This window comes from Hesperophylax consimilis, chromosome 8 (assembly GCF_061612785.1).
Source record: "Hesperophylax consimilis isolate HC1 chromosome 8, BYU_Hcon_1.0, whole genome shotgun sequence".
NCBI classification, from domain to species: domain Eukaryota; kingdom Metazoa; phylum Arthropoda; class Insecta; order Trichoptera; family Limnephilidae; genus Hesperophylax; species Hesperophylax consimilis.
The window spans coordinates 29193736-29216884 of record NC_142843.1 but is presented as its reverse complement, the minus strand read 5'-3'; the positions used below and the strand labels follow the sequence as shown (position 1 = coordinate 29216884).

The 23149-nt window shown below is 32.7% G+C and overlaps 2 protein-coding genes across 3 annotated transcripts in view; one reads left to right on the top strand and one right to left on the bottom strand.

The window, feature by feature from the left end:
* Nucleotides 1-23149, top strand: part of Epac (Exchange protein directly activated by cAMP) — a 524699-nt gene that overhangs the window by 108527 nt on the left and 393023 nt on the right. The gene's annotated exons all lie outside the window — the stretch shown is intronic.
* Nucleotides 1-23149, bottom strand: part of LOC149421831 (transmembrane protease serine 9-like) — a 102965-nt gene that overhangs the window by 50451 nt on the left and 29365 nt on the right. Inside the window, exons 3-5 of the mRNA XM_089634689.1 lie at nucleotides 20742-20891; nucleotides 13850-13966; nucleotides 4839-5072 (exon numbers count right to left, since the gene is read on the bottom strand). Of these exons, the coding sequence (XP_089490815.1) occupies nucleotides 4839-5072; nucleotides 13850-13966; nucleotides 20742-20891 (501 nt within the window). The remainder of the gene's footprint in view (nucleotides 1-4838; nucleotides 5073-13849; nucleotides 13967-20741; nucleotides 20892-23149) is intronic.

Here is a 23149-nt window from a genome sequence, read left to right as displayed (position 1 = left end):
TGGGTAAATTTGTAAACATCTAAATTCAAACACACTTGGACGAGTCCATTTTTATGAATTTTTTAATTCTTCCGAGTGTTAGTTTGGTAAATTTTTTATCTCGAGTTCAAATAAAAAAATTGGGTGGTTCTCTTATTTAATTAATCGAGAGAACGGAATCTATACTAAAAAAAAAAAAAATCAAGATTTTAACACTTGCACTTCTCGGTAAGATGCCGGGGAAAAAACTGTAGGGAGTTTGTCTATAAAAAGTATATGTGTTTACACAAAATTAAAAAAAAAAAACACTTTTTCCACATTTATAAATTTTGTTTATAACAGGAGCTAACAACAACACAACCGTACTATAGAAAATTAAAATCAGAATCTGTGTGTTAAGCCTGTGACAGACCAAGCTATAAGCGCGATATATTTTCGTGGCTTCTTTCATTCCTATTGGCGACACATTACGCTATATGCATCATGGCGTAGCCCATTTCAGCATATCGCTTGCCATACACTACCAAAGGTAATGTATAACGAGCGATATGCTGAAATCGGCCAAGCCTCGAAAATATAGAGCGCTTATAGCGTGGTCGGTCACAGGCCTAAGCGAAGAATGTTAGTTATTATCTTGCTGAATTGGTTAATAATTGTAAATCACATTATAAAAGCCGTATTTAATTAGTTTTTTTATTAATTCATTTACGTGTCGCGTGACAGCCTTTTTATTATTTGACAAAAATGCGTAGTTTAAAAATGTTCTTTTAGCGACGAAACCGTCGAACGGCTAATGGCAAGCGAAATCAATATATATTATAAAAGTAAGTGTACAATGTGCGTGCCGCTAAAACTCAGAAACGCGTCCCAGTACGATTAAAGGAGTTATATGGTGTGGTAGTACTCTATCCCCCATCCACGAAGAAGGTTTTCGTTGTTGCCTGAAGGGCGTGCTTTTGAAGATATAAGGGCTGGAAGTTTTGCCTTCTAGAAATTTCTAGAACTGTCCAGAACAATCCAGAACATTTGAGAGTATTCGAGAGCAATACACAACATTGTAGAATATCCTGGAAAATTCTGGCATATTTGGGAATGGAAGGTTACCTGAGCGAAGCCGAATATCAGAGCTAGTAGTAAATAAACTGAGATAATAATTGGATTAATTTAATATAAATGAACTATATAAAATATCTCCAATTTAAAATATTGATGTTAAGTATTTATTACCACAAATATAATACAAGGACACACGTGATCGTATCTACTTCATGTAACTCTGCATAGCAGAGGCTAGAAAACGTTGATCTAGCAATGTGGTTGATTGTTGATCTGATATTGACATTAATACTTGAATAATAATGCACTCGATTTACGAGGTAAACCGCGAAGTCAGTCACGGTGAGATCAAGTTGACTTGACATGTTCATTTATCCACCTCCGAGCACAAAGAATATTCCAGACGTTACAACTAAATGCATTTAACACGTTGGGTGCTGAAAACGCGCCTAGCGCGTATTACGTAATTTCGCGTGATGCTGAGAACGCGCCTAGCGCGTACGGATTATATAATACGGTAAATGATAAGAAAACTTCATGAGCATCGTTAGTTAGTTAGGAAAAGATGAATTTGTATCAGTTTTATTCTTTATTTAAATTTGGTGTAATTTGCAGCATCCAGTGAATGTTTTAGAAAATACGTCGCAGTGAATGTGTTAATTTAATTTCGAATACAACATTACTCACCTTTTTTTAAATTTCAGTACCTTTTATATGTTGGATCGGACTTCAATCGTCGGATCAATGGTTTCGAATATCCTTTTCGTTGCAACAAATGAATTAGTTTCAAAGTCAAAGCCGTTCAACAAAAAATGTCTTGCAATCGCATTGTTTGCGCCTTTGTGCGAGTTCACGGTGTCAGTTTACCGTTACAATAGAAATGTTGCAAGGAGGATGAAACAAACCAAAATTTCCATCAGGGAAGATTTATAATTATAATAACCAAAAATTCTTTTGAAATATGATTTTTTGATAAGAAATGAAATAATCTTCTTCGTGGTAAATTGCTCAGCCAATGTACGTCTAATTTACTAACAAGCCATGTTAAAATTTTAATATTTTATTTTTCTTGTTTCTGACAAAAAGTGTACTTTTAACTTTTTGAATAGTTAAGAGTAATCTTTTTCAATTTAATTTCTAAAGATGTACGACGAAAAGGCTTGCCTTTAGAAACCGATGGTCGGGTGAGTAACATGAGTGTTTCTGCCTTTAGTCTGCCTTCAGTCTTTTCTGCCTGGTGCGTTCAAGAGGTTAAATAATTATTAAGCCACAGTATGTAAGTATTTTTACAAAATTGTTAGGAACTTTACAATGTACCCACTGTTAGAATCCAAACCTATACTATTTATTAATTGATATAACTGCGAGTAACTTCTCCAATTATGTAATTACTTTGTAACACAATAGGCAGACCTATTACCGCACCTACGCAAATACTGAAATCATTCTTCAACATTTCAAAATGAATGTCTGTTTCTCAATTATAATTTTATATTCTTGTCACGTTTATTACAATTCAGTGCAATGTGTAATGAACACCATCTTTATTTATTATCTTTGCTGTTGATCAGTCTATATGCATAATAAAGTACTTTCGAATTTGTCATAAAATTACGTTACCTGAAATGATGACGCTTGTATCATCAGTGTAATGCAGACGATCAAAATGTATGCTTTTAAGCGATTTTTATGGCCGTAATTAGTGAAATCACCAAATAAGGTTTTGTATAGCTTTAAGGACACGCTGTATAGCTTTTGTTATTGATAAGGGTCCTATTAAGTATCACGGAACTATTGTACCTTTCCTCGACTAGAGAAACGAAGAAAGTCCAATCATTCCACCTATCCTCACACATTACATACAACTAACTATCCATCACACATTTTTCGTAGGGGTAGGCAGAGAAGATGAACTCTGCCTTCGCATACACCCCTTGTTTCATTCACATTAACATATAGCCTCGTACTCAAATATTTGATTCACTTGATCGCATTCACATTCGCGTAATATGTTTCCTTTCTTCGGTCACCCGCTCTACATAATTTTAACACTTAAAAAATAATAAGTCGTGAAATAATATTACATTTTAATGTTAATCTAATATTAGTAGCATTCAACGCATATGGAGTGAAGGTTTTTATTTGGATAAAATAAGTTCTAAGTCATACATAAAAAAACTAAACCTCGAAAATTATTACGAATTATATATTTAATTAAAAATAGGTTGTGTTATACTCCAGTTTGTCTCTCAAAATCTTTAATACTCACCAGGATATCACAGGATCCCCGGAATTATAAAAAAATAGTTAAAAATTACTTGAAAATCTAAGACACAAATGCTAGAAAATTGTTGGTTGGTTGAAGGTAGTAGGTTTAAAAAAACGCTTGTGCCTTCTAAACTTTACAAGTTCAACTATGATAAAATATGAGCATATGTAAATATGCTGTTAATATTAAGAATATTAAATTGACAGTTTCTTTTTTTTTAAATTTATTTTTTATTATATATTTATAAATATTATTATTTTTTATCTATGCACGTATATATTGTGTTATAATTTTTTAACTTTTAATTTTAATTTTTAATAAACTTCTCTATGTTCCCGCCTTTACACGCGAGTATTTTAACTCTCGTAAAGGTTATATATTGTATACATATATGTGTTTTTACAGTTTTTTAATCAATGTTGCAGGCTTAATTACTCATGATTATGTTACATATGTATGTATACAAAAAACTAATAAAAAAAAAATAAAAAAATAATGTTTGCTCTGTTTTCTGAAATAAAATTGGAGTTCAATTATTATTCCATAAAGTTTTTTTGGGGAAAACGTATTTCAAAGTTATTCCGTTGACATACGATTAAGATCAAAATGTTTTGTGAGTCACAATAAAACCGATAACTTTAAATGCCTCATTTCTCTTTGGAACTCAACCCGTCTTTGAAAGTAGTCAAATTTATTAGAAGTTACAAAAAATTAATCGCTAAAGGAAAAGTTGCGGTTTCTATCTACATATCCAATTACACATTTTAAAGCACTATTTTTGTCTAACATACAAGTGCTTTTGAATAGTGTAATATTTCAAATTTGATATTTGCGAATGATTTGGTAGTAAATCCATTATTATATTTTGTGAAGCCAAAAAAGGCACAAATTTAATAGTGCATATACTAGCTGAAGGTCCAGAGTTGCCCAAGCTTTACAAATAGGTTTTCAAAATCAAATATAAACAGTAACCTTCCTTTTGTTTAGAAGGATACCTTTGTAAAATTTCATCAGGAATAAAACTATAGATCTGTATAAAAATCAAATTTGTCCGCTACAGACACTCTTCTTTATACAGGTTGTTAAGGAACGTATTTTAATCAGTAATTTATTACATTATTTGGAGTAAAAAATGTTATTGAAATTTTGGTCTCCGGTGATTTTTTTACGTTTTAGTTTTTAGTTCTAGTCAAAACTTCAAAGGTGCTCTATTAATTGTTAGGTTATTATCAGCGCTTTGGCTCCTTGTGTGTATGCCTTTAAGAGTCGGCACCTGAGCGGACTACTGCATTTGCGTCTGCACAGGACCGGCTCTGGATTGGCTGCCACACAACTCTGCTTTGACACACACTCCTTACTTCATTCGCATTTCAGATAACCTTTCATATAATATTCTAACTCTTTCCATGGCCCACTCAATTATAATTTGACTCACTTTACAGTTCCAAGTCTTACTCGGGCGACCCCAACTTGAACCATATTCAAAGTACAGAAATACGAAGTCTTAGGAGGTGTAAATAATTAAAAAAATAACCTGCATCATGGCGACATCATTGTCCACGAGTTGGTAATCGAAGGATGGGTGTTTGAGTACCCGCCTCACGTGGTGCTCCATCCCACCCTTGCCCCGGGCGGCGCTGCCCGCCCTCACCAGCGCGAGGTCCCGGCGGAACACTCTCTGCCCGAAGCAGTGGGCGGCCGTCACCGCCCACTGTTCACTAAGGACAGCTCCGCCACAGATGTGACGGCTGGCGTACTCTAGAGCCACCTGGAATAAGAAAAACTCTAGATAATATATACAGGGGAGGTGGGAGATCGATGAATGGAGTGTAAGGAGAGTGGCAGAAGAACTCGGGGACGTCCTAGGAAGACATGTCACGATCAAAACGTCCTCCGTGGTCGATGATTCCCGGCGTGCTTAGGTAAATTTTGCTTGATTTGTGAGTAATCAATTACGTCGGGGTCACCAAATCTCTGTGTAACGGTAGGTAGAGACAATAACGTAGCTTTAGATATTTCGCCACAAAAATATTCAACATGCTCCCAGAAAATATTTAACTGAGTCAAACACAGAAAGAGTTTTAAAAAAATATTAAAATTTGGATTTATTCAAATGATCGACCATATACTGGTGCCCTCACCCAAACGCCTTGTCACTGACAGTTATTGTAGTATGTATGGTGATAAAACTTGGTGTATTTGTATTGTGTATATGCAAACAATAATGTAACCTAACCAAACGCCTTGTCATTGATAGTTTAAAACTTGCTGTATTTGTATTGTGTATATCTAAACAATAATGTAACCTAACCAAACGCCTTGTCATTGATAGTTTAAAACTTGCTGTATTTGTATTGTGTATATGCTAATAAAAATGTAACCTAAAATAATGTATTGCTGTACAGGAACCTATATTAAACATTTATAAGTAAACCATAGACAAAATGCGACAAATAATTTAAAAAAAATCTGCCTAGACACTGGTTCGACTAGTGAGGCAGGCTATGCACAACTTGAAATATAGTATATTATGCCATATCTTTATAACACTCATACATATTTACTTTTTCTTCTATTAGAAACTGTTCTATTATTGCAAGATTAATTTTTAGTTTTTCAACAATGTAATTGTTACTAACTTACATATAGGTATTTTACTTACTAATGATATATTCTGTAATTTTTTTGATGAAATAAAATAAATTTAAATTTAAAAAAATCAAATATATATATATATATTTATATGAATATATATATATATATATTATATATATATATATTCATATAAATATATATATATATATATTATATATATATATATTCATGTTCATATGCGCTCAGTGATGTATTGGTCACCTGGTGATGAAGATCAGGGATCTTATTGGCTCTCCAGTGAAATGCTCGACACGGTGGGTGGTGGAGATGAATATTTGCTAATTACTCCAGGCCGATGATCAACACATTTGTAAAGTTGCGTTATTTCACAATGTTTTAATTAATAACAATAAACAGTATATTTCGGAACGTTCCCGAGTGGAAGATATTTTCGGTATCGCCTGGTGTAAGACCTTAGAATTGTAAGAATTGAAACGATGTATAAAATTAGCTTTAGCCGTTTTTGGTGATATATTTATATTTCCGTATTTTAGCCTTCCACATTTAAAAATGATTCAAATACTTTAGTCGAGCTACGTTGAGAGTCATAATGACAGAAGAGTTTATAAGATACGATGTACGACTGTTAATGAAGCAAGGAATGTGTGTATGTGTGTAACAGTTTTATTTGGCGGTCCATTCTCCGATCTCAATTCTCTGAAATCGCGTAATAATGGATTATTATATAATTTTGTATTAATAGTAAATAGTTAGTAGGGAGATGGGCTATAAGCTATCAAATTATTGTGAATAGATTTGTATGAAACCGCGTGCACAAATGTTTCCAATGTCGTTCACTCACATCTACTACTTACTGCAAGTCGCGTCGACGCAAAGCGCGCAGCGGCGCCCCCCCCCCCCTTTTATCTCAATTTACACACCTAACATTGATAGTCCGTGCAGTAAAAAAGGTAATAAACTTTTTTCCAAATTCCAATGTTTATTTTTCAATACAAAAATATTTTTCCATAGAGGAATATTTATATTCCCAAACAAACAATTTTACTTTTTAACCTAAAAACTACCACAAAACAATGGAATTTCTACCTTTATTATTTTATTGTTATTACCTTTTTTCTACTAAAATCATGTAGAATCACCCACCTAAGCAATCGCATTTTACTCCCGGACACCCTAGATATATTGTTTTCAGACATTTTCAGACATGGGTAAAAACATTACATGCTGGAATCCTTTCATGTATGAGCTGACGCGCGTATTCACATGGGTTTGGGTTTTTGCTCAATACGCTGTCAGTTTTACTTAAAACATTTTGAGTACACAAGATAATTTTTAATCTTAGATTTTAGAACATTCGAATAAGTGAATAATAAGATTTAATAAATAATACGTCCAGCTCTAGCGAAATAGTGGCAATATCAACAACTCAAGACCCTAGAGGCGATAGTGAGGCATATTCCTTTTAATGGCGGCAAATTTAATTTATTTAGTACTTGGTGGCAGTGTTTTAATAATAAATAGTAAGTTCTGTTTTTGCAGTTTACGGATGTCATAATTACAAACAAAAAAACCCTACCAAGTTATTTTCAGGATTCCAAAAAACGTTGTTAAGTTCGTTGGCGAAATATAATATGAGTTCAATACGGGCAAATTGTATATTCTTGATTATTGTATTGCCCTTGAGGTGTTTTTGCACAAAAACGGCGCTATACAAGTTATCCAAGTATTATTATTATTATTTATTATTATTATTACATAAAAAGTGGATGATACCATGATAAATATAATTACAAAAAATTGAGGCTAATTCAGCTAAGCAGTGTTAGTTCTTTGTTGCATTGTGTGTTCATATTAATGTTATAAATAATCGTCAATGTTGATGTTCAAAACACATTTTTGGAAAATGTGTTTTGAATTATTAAATATATTGATATGTAGTATATTTTTTATTGAAATTATTAAATATTTTATTGAATTTTTTTTGGAAAATTTCTGACGATTACATTTTACACTAAAAGTATTTTATTACCTGAACCATAAAAGTAAATAGCCACATTAATATTTTTTATGGATGAGCAAAAAAAACAGTTATCTATTTTTTTTAGATTTCTGTAATTGATTGACATAACATAAATAATTTTATATTTCACACCAAATGCATTGAATGTATGAAATAAATCCAAGGCGCACAACTCATACCGTTAGGAGGCGCTAGTGTAGCATGTTGCCATCAGAATGTATGGGCAATGTCAGAAGTTGGAGGTATTATTAATATTATACGGTATTTGGTAAGATGCTCATTTTATATAATTTATTTTCATTCAAACACAAAAAAAACAATTGTCTTTGCCGACATCATGGTTAGTTAGATTGTTCAACTTTTTATTAGAAAATCACAAATTTACTGGTATTAGTTTTAAAGATCATGTAATGAATGTTTCATTCCTTACTACCCCTTCAAGTACGTAGATAGCTTTAGTAAATGGCTCTAGCCACCGCGTGGTGATTTCAGTTCTATTGGACGGGGAAAATAAAATTTAAAAAATTCCTACGGAGTAAAAACTAGGAACCTTTTTTAAAGAATAATACGCAAATTTCGATGACTGGGTACGCAGGTAATTACCCACTAATACTTTTTTACAATAGATTCGGAAAGGGTTAATATTTTTCCATTAATGAAGAATGCTTATTTTTCTTCTTGTTTTGTTTTCAACCATTTTACTCTGGTGAATCAGTTCGGATTGCTAAAAAAATTATAAAAGGGCCCTTAAATTTTTAGTTTTTAGAGAATTAATTTTTATTTAATAGATTCATAAAATATTAATGTTTTGCAGCACTACTGAGGGCAACATTTTTTATTGTGCCTTTTGTTAAATGTAGAAAATCATCAATTTTGTTCGGCCAAATTAATTGGTATTGCCAGAAATACGGAGTGTAATATAATGAACCAAGTACCTTATTATTAGGCAAGTATTAGTATGTAACTATTGATGGTTTTATTTAATGGTCTTAATCTATTGTCGCTAGATTGAAAATTGTTTAAAGAAAAAAATTAATTATAATATCGAACTCAACCATTTTATCCTGCCGAAGCAGTTGAGATTGCTCCAATTACAGGGTAAACGAAATTGATCAGTACCGTCAATTCCCCGTAAGTGTAGATTTGTGAAAGTCACTGAACGTGACACCACGTGAAGCGCGGAATAAAGCTGGAAATAAGTTAGAATTAACCTAGGCGAACTAATAAACCACGAAGTTACAGCACAGTCGCGTGTCGAACTTTCCTACGTAATGTTTCAATAGCAAGGTTTAAATACAATTTCTCGCACGTACTTTTGAAAGACGGTGAACATATTATATGTTTGGAAAACACGAGAAGAGCGAGCAAAATATCATGTATAATATTATGTATACGTATTAAATTTCGTGGAAGATTACTAAGTTGACGCATAAACCTGCTCGTATCTGTGAATTTTAATATGGGTACTGATCGATATTCAACCTTTTGAATACGTTTCGCTATATTTATTGTTATTAAGTTTAATTTGTAGAACTCCATTTTATTTTTTTATTTTTTATATATACAATAATATTATTATTGGGTTTATAAAAACAGTTTATTTTTAAAAATAATAATAAAATACAATCTCAATTCGCCAAACATCTCCTAGATGAAAATCACTCACTTAATGATAATAATAAACCAACTCCGTTACACGTACAAAATAAAGGCCGTAAACTGAATCTTTTAGAGCAGTTAGAAATTAACAAAAACTCTAATAATCCGAAAGCTATTCTAATTAATGAACAAACAAATATAATTCGTTCACCCCTACTAGATATCTTCAAACCTAATGCAAATATGAGTGCACTATGAAGTACTTAATTATGCTATTAAAATAACCCTATGAGTCATCGTTTGGGAATAACTAACATAAAGACATTCAGTCAAATTTAAACATTACACTAATTGGGGAAACTTTGCTGGGGTAATAACCATTAATAATTTTTAATATTTTACTTAGAAATCAATTAAGAAATCAGTAAATGAAATTAAAATACCTACCTAGAAATAATATAAATGTATCGTCTGTAAGTGGGCTACCCACAGTTTGATAATGCCTTCAGAGGGCGAAACAGCTGTCACGCGTAATAATAATTACACAGCAGAACTTGTTTAAAAATAAACTGTTTTTATAAACCCAATAATAATATTATTGTATATATAAAAAATAAAAAAAACGTTTCGCTATTTTAGGTTTATTCGGTAGGTAGGAGAGGGATGGGTTAAGTTCGATTGGATTTCGGGAAGTTACTAATTCACAGTCTAAAAATATAAAATCTGGAGCTTGCAGCTAATTTTAAAGTTGAAAAAAGTTTTAAGTACAAAATTTTCAAATCGTTTTACATAAAATATTTTAATGTTAAGGTGCTGTTTTTATCAATCTTAAATATAAATAACTTACATCCGTAAGGATTGCTTTGGAAAAACAATACATAATTCTTACAAATTTGTCAGAATTAATTAAAATGTGAGCCTCGAGCAAACCCCAGTTATTCCCCGAGTCTTGTGTCGCCATATGAAATTTATGATAGATATGAACTTTACTCACAATGAAAGGGGCATCCTTGATTTCAACTAGACCACCTCCTACAATTCTTCCATGTCGCTCTCCTATAAAGTATCATAGTTATATATTATTACTCCAAATAAATCCGCTATGTTTTCAACGGATAATATTATAAACTTACTTTACCTAAACAAAAAAACTGCCACTAAATAACACGACAGAAACACAATACTTTTCATTCTGACTATTTATAACTTGCACATGTGTTACAGAATACGCGCACTTCTCTATTTCATTAATAAGGTAATCATTTAGCTAATTTATTGTGTAATTCTGAAGCAGATAAAGAGATAATAGTTAATATCCCGAACAATGCGTGGCGCGGAGTGTCTAGGCGTGAGACAAGTCTATTTAGAATTTCTGGCACAACTGACAATATCACAGAATGGCAGTTTAATATTGTCATTTGCAGGCAATAATTACCTGGTCAAATTAATATAACATGTACGTACTAAAGACATTAAAATGACATCTGTGTTATCATTAACTGGCGTCATATTTAAAGTGCGTATTTTAGTTAGTGGCGGTGGTCACAATGGAAATACCTATTTCGAAAAATGTAGAGATTGAACCATTTAAAAATATATATTTTTAATTTAAAGTAAATCATTGAAGAAGAAGATAATACTACCAAATTTAAACAAAACATGGAACAACTAGGAATCGAACCCAAGATCTCTTATCTTTACCTAGGTATTGGGACCTAGTTATTACACGTTATATTTGTCGATCTCATATTCTAAATTCAATATTTACAATATCAGCTTGCAACTGATTTATAACAGATTTTTTGGCAGCTACCGTTTTAAATAATAACACATTTTTAATGAATTGGTTTGTAACCTAGATAGTGTCTCGGATAAACATATTCGATTTTTATTTATATGGGATACCTATAATGTAAAGTATATGGAGGGCGTCCGGGGGTAAAGTGCGCTAACTTAACAAGGTAATGGTAGGAGTAAAAAAAAAATTAATAACTTTTCTTCGAATTTCCAAAGTATAATTTCCCACACATTTTTCCATGCAAGAATATTTATTTTCCGATGCAAGCAATTCTGTTTAGCCTAAAAATTACCTTAAAACGGTGGAATTTCGAAAAAAGTTTTTTTTCCTATTTTACTTGTCAATGTACTGTCGTGTAAAATAAACCCCCAAAGTAAGCCCCGAATACCCTGTATAAAGTAAATCAAATTGATTAATATTATTATTAAGTACTGGAAGTATTCTAATTTTTATAACTGTAACAGCTATTTTGGCGTTCAAGGCCATTATCAAACTGCGTTTATGCCGTTGAGACGATTCGTTTACATGATTTTACTGTCTTATTTTTTATTTTTATGAAGTAAAGTGCTTCATTGATATTTTCGGTAAAAACCGATTTTCGTATAAAATCTGTTGTTGTTCAGATTTTGGTTTTCCCCCCCTTTTCAATGATGGCCGGTTTTTCTTAATTATTTTAAAATAACAATATTTTTTTTGTTGCCATTCGTTAGTACCCGGCTATGAAAATAAATTGAAAAGGGTTTGCTAAATCCCTGACTTTTTAAAAGAAATCAAATTGTTTCAGTTTCTTGAAGATAATAAAATTGTAGTGGAGTTATTATTATTTGTTTACTATTATGTACTTATATTTGTTAACTTATTTTTATTATATACTGTTAGTATTTAACTAGTTTAATTTATTTGTTGTTATTTTGTCATTATGAGTATGGTAACATGCTCACTCTATGGTTGTGGTTGATAAGCCAACACGAGGGTACTTTGTAATACTTATTTAGTCAGTAGAATGTTAGCGTACTGCCCAGCTATAAGATAACTGTAGAATATATTTTTGTGATCATTTTGTACGCTTATATTTTCAATATTACATTAAGTTTATATGTATTTTTATTTATTTACTAGTAATTGTAAAGATGTACATCTCCGCATAAATATAATAAAATAAGATGAGAGGCTAAGATTTTATTTTAATGTACAATTTTTTAATTAAACAAATAAATGTAATGATTAATACATATTTATTTTTGATTATTTATTTGGGTTATATATTGATAATTGTACTGGAAAAATTTAGTAAGAATAATATAATACATTTAAGTAAATTGGTATTAAACAATGTTTTTTTTGCATATTAAAAAAAATAAAGATATATAAGTGTTTTTGAAATTTGTAATGACGAATTTAGAGGTATCATGTTTTACAGTCGGGAAAAAATCGAAATTAAGTTTAATGTGGGTTTATTATATTTATGTGGTTTACGCTTGTCTTTTAAGATTTGACAACACCTCGAGCTTGCAAAACGCGTGAAAATAATACGTGTCGTAAATGTCATAAAATCATGTCGTAAAATCATCTTCAGCAATGCGCTACAATCAAAATCCACCGGTTCCTACGTAGATTTGTTTCTCGGTCGTTTAAAGTGTGGTACATACTCGGTCGTGATTTTCGATGTCTTGACGTCTGGAAGTCTTTTCATAAGGCCCGTCTCCTTGCGAAGTGTTCACGTTCAGGAGTTTCACGTATCATTTTAGTTCAGGTACTTTTTCCTAGCGCCGGTGTCGCGACGATCCAAAGGTTGGTTCAAAAATTTATTATTTAGGCTAGGCATCACGTCTTGCAGTCGTAGATAAATTAGTCTTATTTTCAAATGGTATAAGAACAATCTGGTATACTACATGTCTTAAAAGAATATATTTTAAAAATTCCACTGTGTTCTTTAAATAACTCCAGATAGAAGTTATTTTAATAATACATTTACACACCTGCCTCCCTGCCATAAATACCTGCCTCCCAGAAAATAGCCACAAAGTACTTACCAGTTAGGGTTTTTATTTTATATGCTTATACAGCTACCAACATTATAATTTTAATTAAATACCTTTACCATTTTGTTAATGAGGATTAAAATTGTTTTACTTGATTAACGTTCAAGCAAATGGGGGAAAAGGTAATATTTTTAATAAAACACAATTTAAATTGGAATAAATTTTGTAATTAGGTAGAAAGGGTGCTTTTCTGAGAAGGAATTTAATTATTTGATAGCTGTTTATAAATCAAAATTTACTGATAAAAAATGTAAGAATGATGGACTTTAGCAATTTTTTGTTTAAAAATAGAAAACTTGTAGATTTTTTAATAAATTTTTAAAGAAGGTTTGGGTGATCTTACAAAAAAGTGAACCACGAGGAGGAGATGGAAAATAATAATTTTCAGTATGGGTCATTTTATTTTACTTCTAATGCTCGTGTTATGTTTGTTTTCACTTGTGAATATTCTGTCGTAACCACTCTCGTACGTTGGGAGCTGTTATGTCCGTAAAGACTCCAGGGTGGAGCCCCCGGGCACATCCATAGCCCCACGAGACGACCCCCTGCAGGATTCCCCCGTTCACAAGGGGCCCCCCGGAATCCAGCTAAAACCAAACAAATTTTCATGAATATTTTTGATCACACTGTTTTTTCTCGTTTTGCCTGTGGTTAAAAAACTTAGAAGCCGGACTGAAAGTCTGTACGTCATTTTATACAACATTAATAGGCCAGTGCAATTAGCGCCAAAAAGGGGGTCGCGATCGAAGTAATTCCGGTAGTCCCAATTTTTTTATATATTATATAAACTGATCTCCTGATGTAAAATCTGAGTTTCCGACCTTGGCGCACCTGTGCTCGCGCCGCCATTTTGAAAAAACTGGCCGAAATCGGGCCAAAATCTAGTTTTTCCCAAATATCTCATTTCCAATGCAAATTTCGGCTAAAGTATTTTAACAAGTATAATAGAACATAAAATGACCTACAACTTTTGTGAAAACAAATTTCTTCTATCTCTAATAGGTACCGAGGTAGAAAGTCGTAAAGGTCCGTATATTTTTGAAAAAACAAGTTTTTTGCGCGACTAGGTTTGGTTTTTTATAAATACCTCGTTTCCAGTGGAATTTCATGAAAATTTTATTGATACCAATTATGTAGAACATAAAATTTTAAAAAGGCTGTGGAGTTTTTATGTTTATATAGTTTTTTTTACCGATATAAAGAATAAACAAATCTAGGTAGGTACGCACAGAAAATCAATCACGGTTTATTATCACGTTATTAGATTTTTGTTTGCATTTTTAAATACATACATCTACAAATTTAGTAGAGGGCACTTCGGTATGGGGGGGCTACCCCCCCACCCTTCTACTCCTCCCCTCCGGTTCCCTTCACAGACAGTTCCATCCTTCGTTGGACTGCTGGATTCGTTTATCTGCATAACATTTGTGAGGGTATCGAGTCATTCTGTGGGATTGAATCAGAAACGTCAGAGCAACATGTAGAGATGAGGCCTACAAGAATTAGGAGGGATGATCGAGACGTTCAAACTCTCATTGATTGGTTTGCTTGCCATGAACCATTTCCTAAAACAAACGTGATTATGTCTATTAGCAGAGGCACAATCGGGGATAGCAAAGTCACTTGTCACATGGCTGAAAAGATGGGGAAATTAGCTATGTCTAAAGTTATCAACCAGAACTTTGGAAACCTACACTTAAAACGTAATGATGCGATAGTTTCTCTTGCGGCGGTGACCAGCAGTGTCAAAAATCAGGGTGTGACTATGGCAATAGATCCATTAATGCTATTCAATATGAACTCTCTCCTGTACCATTGTCTCTTTCCTCAGAGGAAGGCATGCGCAAAGGAACGAAGTCTATATTTTATTCATCATTCAACCCTCTACCAAATAATACAGAACTGGGAAGCAGTAAAATACACGTAATTGATGGAGGATATTTACTGCACAAAGTGGTATGGGGTCGTGCTCAACCTTTTTCAGTAATTTTCCAGCAATATGTCAGGTATGTACAAAATCATTATGGATCCAAAGCAGTAGGGGTATTCGATGGATACCCAGATTCTATGGAAAAGAAAAGCACTAAAGGGGTGGAAAAAGCACGGCGTGCCAGAGTTACAACCTCTGCTGAAGTTTTGTTTTTTGAAAGCATGCACCCACAAGTGCCACAGGAAAAGTTTCTGGGAAATGAGAAGAACAAGTCTCGTTTTGTTTCACTACTCAGAACCTCATTTGCACGATCCCACATAACGACAGTACAAGCTGAAGAGGATGCTGACGTTCTCATAGTGAACACAGCAAATTCATTGTCATTTCAACATGATGTAGTCATAATCGTTGGTCATGATATTGATCTGCTGGTACTCCTCACAGCTCTCTCACCTCCCAACGTATATTACCAAAAAGTTGGAAAAAATAAATCACCTAACGCGTTGTACTCGAACAAATGTTTTAAACACGTTGAAAACATTTTATTCCTTCATGCCATAAGTGGTTGCGATACAACTGGAGCTCCGTTCGGTCAAGGCAAACACAAATTTTGTAATATTCTTCTCAAGAACCACTCAGTGAATGAACTTGTTCGTGTATTTCAAGACCCAAAAGCAAAGACAGAAACAATCACTTTGGCTGCCGAACAACTATTTGCACTTTTGTATGGCGGCAACGAGAAATCAAATTTGGAAAATTTAAGGTACATCATTTTTGTCAAAGGAGTAAAAAAGAACAAATTCAATTTATCCAGGCTACCACCCACCAAAGATGCACTCCAGCAACACGTTTCAAGAACATACTTGCAAGTGCAGACTTGGCTTGGTCACGATAAAGATCCGACTGAATGGGGTGGAAAAAGGATGCTGTTGGGTTACTTACTCCAGTAACAATGTTGAAGGAAGCTGTAAAAAAGGTTGCGCTGAAAAGTGCACCTGCAGAAAGTCGGGTTTGAAATGTTCCTTACTCTGCATTCATTGCAATGGCAACTCCTGCGAGAATGCTATAGAAGCCTTTGTTGATGACGATGACGAGGAATATGATGACCCAGTCGCCACAAATTTGGGTGATGAGACAGATGAAGAAGCTATTCAGGGCCAGAAGTAAGAAACTATAGTCAAGTGCTCGTATTTCTGTCTAAACTGATCTACCATTACTTTTATTTTTTGTTATGCTGACAACTTAACTAATAAAGAAAAGAATGTCAATAAATGTTAATTTTACGAAAATACCAATTTTTTATCTTTTTTATGTACCTCATCATCTTAATTGTATTAATAATCTTAAATGTATGTTGTGATTACGTTGATAGGCATGTCAGACCAAGCTGCGAGCACAAATGTAGTGGCTTGGCCAATTTTAGTGGTCTTCCCATTGGGAATGTATGGCGACCGATATGCTGAAATAGTCTATCTACTATATTTATATCTAGGTCTGACACAGGCATGACGATTGTTGTCAACGTATATGTTCTTAGAACAATAATTGTTAAAGAAAAATAAAATCAAGGAATGCCAAGTTTAAAACACCTAACCTCTGTTTCAATTTTTGGCCTAGTTTTGGTGGATTAGAGTTTGGATACGTAATAGAGATAAAAAATATAAATTATATACCTATTTCTTTAACGAAATTTTATTTTCTACAAAATTATTATCAATAAATTTTTCACAAAATTGTACTGGAATCGAGGTATTTATAAAAAACCAAACTAAGTCGCGCAAAAAACTTGTTTTTTCAAAAATATACGCACCTTTACGACTTTCTACCTCGGTACCTATTAGAGATAAAAGAAACTTTTTTGTAAAAAAGTTGTAGATTATTTTATGTTCTATTATACTTGTTAAAATACTTTAGCCGAAATTTGCATTGGAAATGAGATATTTGGGAAAAACTAGATTTTGGCCCGATTTCAGCCAGTTTTTTCAAAATGGCGGCGCGAGCACAGGTGTGCCAAGGTCGGAAATTCAGATTTTACATCAGGAGATCAGTTTATATAACATATAAAAAAATTGGGACTACCGGAATTACTTCGATCGCGAATCGCTAATTGCACTGGCCTATAACGGTCTTACTAAAAACTTGGTGAAAATTTTATTCAATTGATAAACGACCGTGTATGTGAAAACATTACTAATTAAAACGTAAAATAGAAACTGACATAAAATAGTTCTTGGAAAGATACATATGATGTACACCGAGCTTTTTCAGTCAAAGGATATAGTTTATCTATTATATAAATTTCAAATTATAATAATTTATCATCGAATTTAGGAATTTTTCTAGGTATATTAAATGTTTTATATTTTTCTTAATTTTAAGGATGTCGTAAAACAAATACTAATTTGGAAACAAGACATAATTACCTTTAAAATTTTTGTATTTGCAATATACGTCAATGTTTAAAAATTGCAATGTTTTAATTTAACATGAAAAAAGTAAAAAAAAAAAAATGTATATTTTTATCAAAACATCGAAAAACTTTCAAAGAATTAAAAATTCAAATAACATACTCTTTTTATTTAAAGTATTTATTAACTGTCACTTCACTCATTATCTCGTTCGTACAATTAAAAATGATTAAATATTATAATAACAATTCTCATCGAATAATCAAAAAATCAGACATTTTGGATCCATTTTGTAATAGATATTTTTATAATTTTTTTGTTACCTTCTCATGCATAAGGCATTTATGTTATTGAAACACATCACTTTTATGGAAATTTTATTAAATTCTCGCGGTAAAAGTCATAAAAACACAATTAGTAGGAAATAACACAATATGAAATTGTTAATGGATTAAAACTGACAAAAATAACACAAGTAATATTAAATATATTGAATAGTGAATTGGCTATTCAAAAAGAAATTATTATTAAAAACACGATTTTAACACACGCAAAGAAGCGCCCACGTGTTTTTTGGTAATAATTTTAAATTAACTGCATGGTCTTTGCATGACGTGTAAAAAAACACCGTTTAACGGCAGTGGAGTGATATTTCATTAGTAAGGCTGTTAACGTTTGGCATTCGTGTCTCACGAATGACTCCAAGTAGGGTCGAAGCCGCTGACGAGCTAGTGTGCCGTGGACCCAATAAGCCCGTTCATGCGGTATGAAGAGCGCCCACGCGCAGATCGCAGTCTTTTTCAATTACCGAACTAGAAATAACTGCCTATCTACTTAGATATATCGAATTGTATTTATTAACTAATAAATATAGATTTTAATAACGAATCTACGCGAATTTTAAGTGATAAATCTTATACTCCTAGAGAAAATGCAATTACACATGCATCCAAATTGGCGCAGCCGCGCCGGTAGGATCTATAATACACAGGAGTCCCTGAGGCATATAATTTTCCTCAGGGCGTCATCATTGGGGATGGGGATGGATATTTGAAGCCAATGATACACTACAAAGTGTACTACCTACTCGACTTCTGATTTGGTGTGGTCGGTGCACCAGTGGGACTACATTTTGAGAACTTAGAACACGAGAAAGGATGGGAAGGAGGTTGAGTTCAAATCAGTCAGTATGCAAAACAAACTAAACTAGAAATTCTGTAAATAGTGGAACTCAAGGTATGTTTTCACTTATTTAATAAATCAATACCAAAAATTCATCAAAAAACTTAAGATTTGTGAGCATTTACTTAAATACAAACCGTATAATATTTTTCGGTAGAGTTAAAAAAAACTTTACTACGCTCAATCTAATAGCCACATAGGATTGTTGGATAGATGGGTGTCAAGGGATGGATTATGCATTGGGTGAATGTTTTGGATGATTTTTGATTTTTCATTATTTCCCTTCCGTCTTCCCTTTTCGTTTCCTTTTGTATTTTTCGTTTTTAGAATTTATTCTACTTTATTTTCTTCATTACTTTTTGATTCCTCTTCCCTCATTTCCCCTACTTTTCTGTCCAACTTTATTTTTTGAAAATATATCACATATCAAACTATTTTTAAATGTAACTCTATTACGTCATGTATTCTTTTACTTGAAAATTCTACGTGATGCTGTAACAATGAGATAAAGATAACGATAACGCGTAGACACGGGTCATTTTGTGATATTCAGACAAAAGGCACAAGGTTAATCATATCAGAACATTTCAGTGAAAACCTTTGAGAAAGGTTATCTTATTCCAAGGGAGTACAATAAAATGGACCCTTTCATACTTTTTGAGTGAAGTGTAAAAACGAATGAAACATGCTTGACTGAATACACGTCATATTTTCATTGTCGTGTTGGAAATAATCCTGGATATTCATTTCAGTAAGGTAACTACCTTTATATTATATTACATGATTAAATTTATATGTAGGTAAATTATTAAGGCTGTGCTGTAATAAAAAGTTATTAAACTTGTGTACTAATAAATCTAATGATTCTAATGGAGTAATTTAAACTTTTTATCTGGCGTTTTTCTACTGAAGAATACCCTTTCTTAATATTTTTTTACTGTTATAAGGTTTTATGCGTAACATTGTTAAATTATACTAAGGTAATTTTTTCACATTCTTGGAATGTTATTTGGATGGATTGAAAATGTACAGCAAATTGTGGATATTGATTGATTGGAAGAAAATTTGTTTCAATTAAAAATTAATAAAATACTTCGTTTTAACCACTTTTATTGTTTATTACCAACATGTTTCATGAGCAACGCTCACTTCTTCAGGGTTTTTGATAAAACTAAGATAGTCGCCAAATATTCACTAAGACAAACTTATCCTACATACTTAAAAAATAACCAGCTAGTGGCTACACAACATCAAGTACACGCTTTTCATCAAACCTGGGATGCGAGCTCCCAAAAACTAGAACCACATTCGCTCAACGACAATTCTGGTTCATCCCCCCTAACACAACGCATTGAGCACCGATATAAAATCAACTAATAAGATATCTCTACTAAAGGTGTTCAACGTTGGATATTTGAAAGGGGGCGAGGGAGCAGTTTTATCAAAAACCCTGAAGAAGTGAGCGTTGCTCATGAAACATGTTGGTAATAAACAATAAAAGTGGTTAAAACGAAGTATTTTATTAATTTTTAATTAAAATGGTGCCACAAAATAAGTTTGCTGAGTTAGAAAAAATTTGTTTCATTTGGTTTGAAAAAGCTTCATAAAGACGAAACTTACGTAAAGAATGCTAATTTAAAAATAAACTTACTTCCCGGTTTTGCCCGAGAATAATTTTTTTTTTCAAAATCTTAATATTATTGCACTGATAAATGAAATGGAAGAAACAATTTAATTGTGCTGGCCTAAAAATTTAAGTTACAAAATCTGTGAAGGGCTCAGAGATTTTTTGCGACTTCATAAATATCAACACAGATTTTCCATTTCATAGATTTCACTTACCACACAAGCATCTCTTCCTCCTTGTCTAAAGCCTGCGCACAGCATCTGTCTGGTTACCGTCAGCGTGGTATTGTATATCCGCGCGCACTCATCATGAGGGAAGACTGGGAGTTGCACTGCTCTCAGATAGGCTGATGGATCACCTGTCTCCTGGAAACCGACATAATTTTTGAGTTGAATAATTTCATTAGATTCAATAATAGCTTTTGTAGATTGTTTGTCCGATAATAAAGACAACCCGGTTTCCAAATAACCTTAATATTTGTGAAATCTCCTACTGCCATCATTAAAAACAGAAGATGCTGCTTGTGTAATGTGTAATGATGTAGGCCAGCCGAGGAATTGAAACCACGACACCTGGGTAGACAATAGAATAAATAAATACAAGAAATGCGATGTGGACGTTTTTTGTGTTCCAAAAGTCAGACCATTCTTTGCTTAAAATTAATACCAAACTGTGGAAATTTTCATTTCGATCTGGTATGACAATATACGATGTCAGGCAAGTAAGACATGTAAGAGCGACATTGGTTTCCATTCAAATCTGTATTGAAGATATATCTACTAATCCATCGACTGACCAAAGTCTAGACAGGGCGTGTGGATGCTAAAAATGCAATATTAATAATATTCTAAGTGAAAGTATATGAAACAGAAAAATTATGAGACACATTTGAGACCGAGACTCTAACTCAGAATTCCTACTCTATCTGGGAGAAACACATCTATTAACGATGCTACTGAAACCTATGTTAAAACTGCCAATTTTATCAATTTCGTATTTCTTGAAAATTGTTAATTTTATCATATTTTCCATTTATTCTGATTTTGGCACATTCGTGCGTGCAACAAAGATATGTTTGAAATTTTGATCGGATAGAGTTTTGCAACTATCAAATTTGGAAACGGATGCCAATATATATGCGGTGTGTTATACAGGGTGTCCGGAAACTCGTAGTACAAGCGGGAAACTGGTGAATCTACATCACATTTGGAGTCGATTTTGTAGTATATTTTTTTTTATTTGAGCTTTCGTTATCGAGTAAATCGAGTTTGAAGTTGATTTTTTATTTATTTTTTATTTTTTTTTTTAATCAAATTCTTATAAATTATTACTGAAGATCAAAGTACCCAACTAATTAAAACTATTTGAAAGTAAAACAAATGAAGAAACTCGGATTTGAAGCATTATTTTGAATTCACCCTTCATTTAACCCGGTGTAATCATAAAATATTTCTGCTCTGCAGGGTTGAAACATCTGTTATTCAACCCTAAACACCAGAAAAAACTTTAACCCTAAAATAGCCGAAAAATATTTTTTTTTGTTTTTTTTTTTTTTTTTTGAAATTGCTCAAATCAAAAAACTTTATGTTTTTTTGGGTTCCCCATGTGGTGTAGATTCTCCAGTTTCCCGCTTGTACTACGAGTTTCCGGAAACCGTGTGTATATATATATATATATATATATATATATATAAATCCCGCTACCGATGTGGCGACCTTTCACTTCGCATCCTTTTGACTACCACCGCTTATGGTAGGTTTAGAAACAAAAACGCTGTGAATGTTCACTTATATATAGTTATAGAATAAAGTGATCGTAACAGAATTTGCCATAAATCGTGTTTTAAGGGTATTCATATTTTTGCAAGGTACATACATTTTAGAGTCTTTTGGACACCCTCTCATATTGCTGCCCTTTTGGTAACCGCATATATCTTACGAATATCACAGTACATTACGTTTTTAATAAGGCGTCCGTTCATTACGAACATTTAACGACTTCCGTATATTCCCGTATGCCATACGTTTATATTCCGATGCTTTCAGAATCCTTTTAATTTGGTCTTGATTTGGCACCGGTGTATATCCTATGTATATAACGATACGCTGTCATTGAAAAGACGAGTCCATACAAACAAAGGTTAATTTGACGACATAATACATTAATTTAATTTGCTTGTCTAGAATGATGCAAATTTAATTTTAAAAGAATAGCATTCCGAAAATTCAAAATGGTGGACGATTTTATGATACATTTTATATTAGAAATAACAGAAAATAACGTAATTATCTCCCTTCACGTCTGTCAAAATTGACTATCGATTTTGGCTTGTATTTTAACGAACCGCTTTGGCTCTAGCGTTATGTTTGTCACCAATAAGTATTCTGACTTAGTAGCTGCCTTTCTACGATGGACGACAATTGCGAAAAGGTTTATTTCTTAAAAGAAAGATAATCATTCTCGGATTTCGTAAAACCTATCACTATTTAAAAATCTCCTACTATCGTCATTATAAGCGGCAGATGTTGGTTGCTTATTCAGTGATGGAGGACTTAGCCTGCCAATGAAACCAGCCAGGCCTTGACTGGGTGGGAACAAATGGTATTAGCCAAATGAATTGAAT